Source organism: Lactuca saligna, chromosome 7 (genome assembly GCF_052625555.1).
Source record: "Lactuca saligna cultivar CGN05327 chromosome 7, ASM5262555v1, whole genome shotgun sequence".
In the NCBI taxonomy this organism is placed as follows: Eukaryota; Viridiplantae; Streptophyta; class Magnoliopsida; order Asterales; family Asteraceae; genus Lactuca; species Lactuca saligna.
In genome coordinates, this window is record NC_136423.1 from 127,437,918 (window position 1) to 127,447,266 (window position 9,349).

General features: G+C 32.3%; 1 protein-coding gene across 1 annotated transcript; it reads left to right on the forward strand.

Moving 5' to 3' along the window:
* Positions 1 to 7,163: 7,163 nt before the first annotated feature.
* On the forward strand, positions 7,164 to 8,853 carry LOC145006162 (expansin-B15-like). The gene is made up of 4 exons (XM_078965261.1): positions 7,164 to 7,511; positions 7,927 to 8,039; positions 8,107 to 8,297; positions 8,370 to 8,853. Exons 1-4 carry the CDS (start codon positions 7,346 to 7,348, stop codon positions 8,695 to 8,697), a joined length of 798 nt encoding a protein of 265 aa, XP_078821387.1. The 5' UTR covers positions 7,164 to 7,345; the 3' UTR covers positions 8,698 to 8,853.
* Positions 8,854 to 9,349: the final 496 nt, after the last annotated feature.

Sequence of the window (9,349 nt, forward strand, 5' to 3'; positions counted from 1 at the left end):
TGCTCAAAACCCATCAGGGACCTAGCCTAAGGATTCTTATATTAACTCGTCGAGTTCTTCGTTATAACATAGTCGTGACCTTTTACTCATTACTCGCCGATTTCCTCCTTCATTCAGAGTCGGGACATTTTTGCTCACAACTCGCTGAGATCCAGTCACACCCCCAAACCAGATGGAGGAAACATCCGGGGTAGAGGATATCATTTGTAGTATCACAACACATGCATCATAGTAATCAAAGTACAAACAACCATTGTATTTAAAAGTAAAAGTATTTACATGTGTTCAATCATTGTATGTTGACACCAAAATAGTTATAGCAAATACATGAAATATGACTCAAAACATCTTCATCTTCTTAAAAGCTCGAGGAGTACCTGTCTACTGGTTCTCTTAGAATACATGTAATTTGAAAAGAGAGTATCAACATAAAGTTGAATGAGTGCATAAGTATTTATGTTTAAAAGTATGTTTTCTATTATCTGAATATGTAAACTATTCCAAAAAATCCTATATTTTCTGCTATATATGAAAAGTAGTTTTAATCCCATAAAATTGTTCTGTTTCTAAACCAGTGTTTTGTATTTGTATTCCTTTGGATAATCTGTAAAACTGAGTGTGCCTGGCTCCACCAGCTATTATTGTAAACTGTACTTTAATACTGTAATTGTATCCTTGTAAACTAGTACTTTGAAAATGTACTCATGTTTAGTTAACTATACACTAACGTATTGTTAATATCTTTCTAATGAGTTATTATAACCATACTATGACCAGATGGTCTGAAACAAACGCTTTGAAGGCGTTTAAATTGTTGATAATAACTGTCACTCATAGGCGTGTATGGCCGACTGTAGCTAGCAGCCCGAGTGCAGGGTTGTCAATCCCAATATAGATCTATACGCACTTGTTTCGATCCCCAGTTGGAGATTTTGGTTATAATGTCAGGACTTTAACTATGTTGTTTAACTGAATAAACAACCTGAACATATTATCTCATAAAAAGCATATAAACATTAGGTGTATAATGAAAATCCAATCATTCTGAAATAAATGATTGATAGTTTTTCCTTGTTTAGTATACTCTAAATGTACTTGAAAGTTGTATACACTTATTTAGTTTTGAATCAAACCTTTGTTCTTGTACAATAGTATAAACCCATGTTCATGAAAACTAGTGTACTCTAGTATACTTGAATTGTGAGTTAGTGGTCTTGAATAATAAATTATACATATTATAATTTATATGTACTTTCTGTATTGGTACTAGTTGTTCATGAATGTAACCCCTTGCTCGACATGTTACAAAGGGTATTTGAAACTGAATGAAAAAACTTTGTATATATATATATATATATATATATATATATATATATATATATATATAAGATATATAACTAAATTTGAAATGACAGTCGATCAAATAACCGATACTCTAAATCCACATCCAAACAAGGAAAATGAAATAAAGTGACAGTCCTAAGTCTTTTAAATCTTATATATATATATATATATATATATATATATATATATATATATATATATATATATATATATATTATTTTTGGGGAAAATATAAGTTTATAAAGGAGTTTAACATTTTGAAATACTTTTGATAATTTGATGTCATTTTATCATAATTTAAAACCATTTGATTTAAATATAATTTGTAATCCACTTTTTAAGGTATTTTGAAACCATTTGTTTAATAACACAAAAATCCTTGTGTTAGACTTGTATTCCGCCCCTTAAAACAGTAAAAACTAAGAAAATACAGGGGTATGAACTCACATGATTGTGAGTAAATCTGGAAGTTCGATGTAGGATGAAAATTCACATAAGTGAAGTCCCGAGTACAATTGGATCCAATTTAGCCTATATAACAGCATATATATGTATACAATTAGTGTATTAATCACTCAAAGTGTGTAAGTAATATCCTTACAATGTAGGAAACACTTACAAAGAAGTGTTAGAAGGATAAACGATGATCACGGTCACCAAAGAAGGGTTTACGGCCCATATGTGGTGTTCACGACCCAAGAACAAGTGTGTGTTCTTGGTGAAAAAGATGGTGATTTGAAGATCTAAACGAAAAGTGTTGAATTCATGGATGAAATCAAAGGGTTTCACTTGAATGAGAAGATTAACTAGTAAATCGGGACGATTCACTTACTTTTTTAAGACAAAGGAAGGTTTCCCTTGATGATACTTGAGAGAGTTTGAGAGTTCTTGGCTGGAAGATGTGAGATATGAGCTAAAAGTCAACTGAAAAGTATATGTATGTGCAAGTTCACGGTCCGAGGGGTTTATGGCCGTGAACCTTGTTTGCGGTTCTATGGTGGTCTGCGAGATTGCGGTCCAAAGTTGATCACGGTTGTGATGGTTCATAGTCCAAGGAGTGTACGGCCGTAAACCTTTTGCGGCCCGAAGTATATACAGCCCGAAGTCGTTTACTGCCTCGTCTATGGCTGAAGTGTTCCCGATCCGAGATTAGTGTACAGTTCGAAGGAAAAGAAGAAAAAGTCATGTGAGACTTCTTGGATTTCAAGCCATACTCTTCATAACACAACAATACTATGAATACTATGATTAAACCCATAAAATACATTACTCTATCTTATAAAAGATAGAATAAAATTTTAGTTGACTTTAGTTTGACCATGTTTGTCTTTCTACAAGAAAATAATGGGATGTTACAGTTCCTCCTTGAACTCGTCAAGCTCAAACATTTCCAACTCACTTAGTCATCTCCTAGACTCAACAAGTTTACTTAGTAACAGGAAAGGTTGGGGGACCAGGACCGAACTCGCCGAGTTGTACGAAAAACTCATCGAGTCCCCAATAGTCCAAATCCATACATTCGTTTGTAGTAGGGCTTAATGCTTCCAAATCATAGATCTAGTTCCCTAGGGTCGATATATCCCGTAAACTTTCTAACATTACATGAATGCATAGGGTATTTAGCTAAAAAAAGCTAGAAAAAGGGGTTCACAAGTTGCATGAGACTCCTATGGCCATAAAGTTGGCACCTTTATGCCATGGAGTCCCTTAAAGACTTTAGATATGAAGTCATGACTCTAAAACATGCTTGCATCCATAATTGGTCCCAAAATAGGCTCCTTAAAGCCCAAAACTACCATATGAAGAGATCTACACTACTAGAAAACAACATTTTACGACGCGCAATGCGTGTCGTAAAATGCTCAGACGACGCGCAAATGCGTGTCTAGGAAGGCCCTATCATAACGAGAGACGACATGCTTTTGCGCGTCGTCTATAGACTACGCGCGTTTATGATGCACATTTATGACACGCAATGCGTATCATTAAAACCCCTATCAAGAAAGGCCATGTCGTAAACAAAGATGACACACATTTTTGCGTATCGTAAATTTAAATGTTTAAAAAATATATTATATATTTATTAATTTTTAAATTAAATTTTCATCTAATGTTTCGTAATAGAAATAAAATACCATATGCAATCCATTGCATAATATAAAATAAAATTTCATACACAAAAAATAAAATAAATTGCACAAATTATGATATGTCATACAAATAATCATTCAAATGTTAAACACAAATAGTACATTGCTAACATGGGTTATACATTCCTATAAAACTAACAAATAATCATCCAACTCTGTTTCTTACTGGAATATGTGTGTAATTGTCTCCTTCATCAACCTCCATGTCCCAAGTTGGATCTACCTTCCTTATTCCCCTAAGATATTGAAAACTAGATTATGGTGTTCTTCAAACAAGCTGCAAAACAGAATAATGTAATCTAATCCAATTCAAGAAGTAATTTTGATTTTAAAAAAATGGAGGAATACGCACCAAAGGAAATGGACAGAGTTGTACACATCATCACTGTGGATTGCTGACTGGGTTGTTACTACACAATTCTTTATGTTTTTTTCTCATACTGAAAAGAAAAAGTGAGACAATCAACTTGAAAGAAATGCTTTGATTGAAAATCCAATCATGTGACTTTAAGTATCAGTGAAATCCTACCTGTTTGATATTATCTTAACTCCAACAATTGAGGTAACTCCAAATTGCAGACGAAGCCTAAATAGAAAATTGAAGATTAACATACCTGATTGAGGTGTTGCATCGCCACCAAACGTGAGGATGTCCCATCCACTGCTAAAAATCTTGTTGGAATAACTGTTGTAGAAAGAGGGTAGCAACCAACAAATTTTAAGATTGAAAAGTAATACGAACAACTTAAGTCTAAAATTTTGGCTCACATTAGTCATGATCTCCTTCAAAAATTAGGGCTCATATTCTCATATATATGATTGTAGTAACAGATATGCCTTAGGGACATCGCTTGAAAGCATTCTTACCAAAATTGGAAAAAAGAAAAGCCTAACAATCAACATTATAGTAAACCCGATTACTTAATACTTAAAAATTAGTACATAAAGAAGAAGAAGATGAAAAAGAAATACCTTGTGTGATGTTTTGCAAGGCTTCATAAAGTGGCTTCTAACCTTCCTTCTTTAAGTTCTGCAAACAATAAACTAATCCACAGACTTTTGGGGAGCAATGTTATATAGGGGAGCATTGTGTAGGAAAAAACCAAAATATGGTTGAAGTCCTTTACCTAAACTAATTGCATTCAATAAGCAACTTCAATCTAGGGTACACATTGGAGATCGATGGAAATTGGAGGAATTGTGGTCCAAAAGAAGAGCTAAGTAGAAGCCGATTAACAAAAAAAAGTTCAATCGGTGAAGCGGTGGAATGGGTATCAGTAGTGAAGTCGTAGTGATGAAGGCGACTAGAAGTTGGAGGTTTTTAGAAGGAGAGATAAATGGCACGACTGAGAGGAGGGAACATTAAATCCAAAGCGGTGGAAGATGGATAGGTTTGTGAGATGAAATTAAAAGCAGAAGTAAATGGGGCGGTCGAGAAAGATTCCAGAAGCTAGAGGAATGAGTGTTGGGAAAAGATATAAAAGGAAGTTTAAAAAAGTGATCCAATAGGAACAATCTACTGTTCAAAATGGTACCTCATAATTTACTATTGTATAAATTAGAATAAAAAAGAAAAAAAATAATATAGATTAAAAGGTGATATAATTTCGCGTATTTATTTAAATCAATGATTATAATTTTATATAATTAAAAAAATCTTTTAATTTATAATTTACTTAAACTAATTTATTTAAAATAATTAATTAATAATTTAGAGTTTTATTATGAAAAGTTTAATTAATTTTATAATTGTGATTATTTGGTTATAAGCTAATCTCTCTATACTAATAAAAGAATAGTCTTTTGTCATGTGTCACCATATTAAACCTCTTAATTAATGTTTTGACACTTGTTAATTTATTAGTTTTCCATTTTAAATTTATTAGACCTCCTTATTAATGTGATGTTATTTGTCAATGTATTTATTCTCTATTTTAAATTTGAATTTTATATTATTATTTTCATTAATTCACAAATAAAAAATGTCTAATATATATTAAAAATTAATTTTACATATTTATTTGAATCAACGATTATAATTTCACATCACTAATAAAAATATTTTTTATATTAATATTTTATTTAAAATAACTAGGATAAGCATGGGTCGGTTTGGGTCGGTTTTTGGCTAAAACCAAACAAAACCGTAGAAAGTTGGTTTTTTGGTTTTTAAAACCGTATAGGTTCGGTTTTTGCATGGGTCGGTTTTTCGGTTTTCTAGGTTAGGTTTATGGGTTTTTGGTTTTAAACAGTGGGTTTATGAGCTCCTGTTTTTTTTTTTTTCTAGTTTTTAGGTTCAAACCTTGTGAAAATACGTTGCGATAAATAGTATTGTATCACTTTAAATATACTAAAATAAAGAGTACGAATTCTAGTATTATAAAAGCATAAAAGTGTTCAAAAGATCAAAGTTTAACACCATTAACAGTTTGTTGAAAATAAACATAAAATATTAAAGAAATAAAATCTAAAGTCTAAAACTAAAAGTTTAAATCATAATATAAATAATATATATATGGGTCGGTTCGGTTTTGTGGGTGGTTTTATACGTCAAAACCGAACCAAATCGTTATTTTTCGGTTTCTTTAAAATTCAAACCTAAACTGTCGGTTATTGCTTTGGTTTCGGTTATGTTGGTTTTTTTTCGGTTTTTTGGTTTTCGGTTTGGTTTTTGCTCATCCCTAAAAATAACTGATTAATAATTTTGAGTTTTTTACTATAAAAGTTTAATTAATTTTATAACCGTAGTTCCTACGAGTTATAAACTAGTATTATATATAATTAGCACCAATAAAGGTAATAAAGGTGATCCAGTTTGAATTGTTTAGATTGACCCATAAATTGGTCTTAGTATTCTCCTATTTTTAAGTTACACTGCTTATATAGTAGAGACGCACTCGTTGGTCTTGTACACTTGTGCAATCTGTCATCCTTATTGTTGGCTTACACATATATTAGCATGTTGGATTAGATATTTTATATTCGACATTAGTATCATAACAAACGTGACTGATCACTGACGATTTATTGTCTAGGTTTTTTATTTATTTGTATGATGTGCATTCCATATAAATCATGAAGATGGATCACCTTAGGGTTTGGGGATAGTTATCGAGACAATAGAATGCCTCCTTTAAATACTCATGAGACTTTAGAAAACATTTTAATTATCTAATACATGTGTAAATGAAAAACAGATTTGCTAAATTTTGTAGCTTACGTGTATTAATGGATCGTGACATATGGGGACGAAAAGATGGTATACTGGCATGTTTCAAATTACAGTAGCATGTCTAAACGAAGGGCGTCACAATAACCCTCTCTAGTTTAATTTATTTGACTTTTTGGAGTATAGAACAATATTTTATAATTAGCATAATTTTGCAAATAAAATTTTAAAAAATCTTCTAGTTTGTTTCAAATTACAGTAATGGAATAACAACTGGCTCCTAAAATTTTCATAAATCTCCTATATTGTAGATGATTTGACCTACAAGAGCGCCAAAAATATATGGAATTCGATAAAGTCAATTTGATTGAGGTTTAACTAACTGTTGTGCACAAAATAATCCTATTTATATGCTATTGACTAATTAAATCTTCACATGAAGATTTCATAATATCCACAAGCCAGATACTTTGCATACATATACAAGGACAAAGAGAACACTAATTTCAGTGACTTGCATGGAAAGTTCGTTGTCTGTAAAAAACAACTTGAGTGATACTCTCTTTCGATATCCGTAGCGATTTAATTTATTGTTTTGTTTCGTATCTATAGTATTAGTGGAGTGGTATTCATTTAAACCATTATTGATCCACAACTGTTTTAGGGTTATACAAGCAATAAAATGGCCTTAAATCTTCAAAAATCTTGGTTATTCTTGGCTTTGATGTATTTGCTTGTAAACTACTCTACGTGTTCTAACCACACGCTCCTTGCTAAAAGAAGCAATCCAGGTCGCTTCGCACCCGCTGTAGCAACATGGTATGGAGATCGAGATGGAGCTGGAAGTGGTAATGCATGACAATATAATTTTTTTTTATGTAATGAGTTCATTAATTAATAATTATACATTCATGCATATATACACACATATCCACTTATTGATAAGCACATACCCTTACATTAAAACACGCACACACACACAAAACGTTATATCAATATAAATACACGTTTAGGCGCAGCTACATAGGTACCAGTACTATTGGTCCAAACATATTTTGAGTCGACATATAAAAAACGTGGCCCCTTATGTTTTTGATAAGTATTTTTTAATTACATGATTTCAATCACATAAGGTATCTTGTTATTTGTACATGTTTATTATTAGAGGAGTACGTGATTTATTTCTTGTTATTTGTACATGTTACACCATTTCTTTTAGTTCAATTGAGACTCTACAACTTGAGTACTATCTTGATTACACAGGAGGAGCTTGTGGGTGGGCTAATGATGTTAAATCAGCTCCATTCTCAGCGATGATAGCAGCAGGAAATGCCAAATTGTTTTTGAAAGGAAAAGGGTGTGGGACTTGTTATCAGGTATGAAGCTAGAGTTAAACTTTACAACTGACTAATAACATATATGTAATCACGATTAATATGTCAGGTTTTATGCACTCGAGAGCCATATTGCTCAAAAAACTCTATTACTGTGACCATAACCGATGAGTGCCCTGGCGCATGCAACAACGTGCCCTTCCATTTTGATCTAAGTGGAACCGCTTTTGGTGCAATGTCAAGTCCAGGGCAAGCTGATAAGCTACGTAATCTTGGTGTTGTTAACATTCAATATCGAAGGTGTATAGAATACGCAAACCTTTAATCTAATGTTTTATGACATGTATCTTACGTTTCAATTTGGCAATCTAGGGTGAAATGCAACTATGGTAGAACAAAAATTGCTTTCAAGATAGATCCAATGGTGAACCCTTACTGGTTCGCAATGGCAGTAGAGTTTTGTGATGGAGATGGTGGTCTTGATGCAGTCGAAATAGGACTAAATGGTTCAAAAGAATTCAGAAGCATGGAGAACACATGGGGTGCAGTTTGGGCTCTAAATATTGACCCATCTTTTCGTGGTCCATTTTCATTTAGGCTCACATCTCGAAGGAATGAAGCAGTGCTTGCGTTAAATGCAGTTCCACATGGTTTTAAACCCGGAAAAAGTTATTATTCGCATGTCAATTTTAGATTCTAGTAATGAACCAGAGGCGTGTCATGTATCATTGAGTTCTACTTGTCGTCATTAGGAGAAATTAGACTCCCTGGGTATGGTTTGTTTTGTGTCCTTTTATGCGTTTATTGCCAAAAGAATTTTCTTTAGAATAGAAAAGATGTATGTCGTCGCGAAATGGCAATTTCACTTTCGTATTAGATGCAAAAATTGTATTGCAAACTAGAACATAAAATGACCTAAATCACTTGCTTTTGACATGAACTACAAAAATATAGGTTTAGGGGGCGACATAAGACACTCTGATTATGTCACGACTAATGGCGACATTGTCGCTAATGGGTCACCATTTTTTCCATCTCGTTAATATGTGTCACCATTGTCTTATATTGCCACTAAAGACTTTTAAAAAACTTATAACAACTATTATTATAGTATGTATGAAAATTGTTATTTAAAATCTATAAAAACAATATTTGATTTGCAGAAATGCAAAATCCACAATATCATATAGAATTTTTCATACAAAATTCATAATAACTTAAAGTCTTTTTGTTAGACAAACTTAAAACATTGACAAAACATAAAATTCAACATAAAGTAGTCGTTATGCGTAATCTTCGCCAACTTCGGGCTACTCGTTCTCATCATCAATACCCCAATATCATCTTTTTTC

Excerpts from the sequence above, each read along its gene's own strand:
- LOC145006162 (XM_078965261.1), top strand. The coding sequence starts at position 7,346 with ATGGCCTTAAATCTTCAAAAATCTTGGTTATTCTTGGCTTTGATGTAT. Across the intron at positions 7,512-7,926 it reads TCGAGATGGAGCTGGAAGTG|GAGGAGCTTGTGGGTGGGCT; the intron begins GTAATGCATGAC and ends TTGATTACACAG. Across the intron at positions 8,298-8,369 it reads GTTAACATTCAATATCGAAG|GGTGAAATGCAACTATGGTA; the intron begins GTGTATAGAATA and ends TTGGCAATCTAG.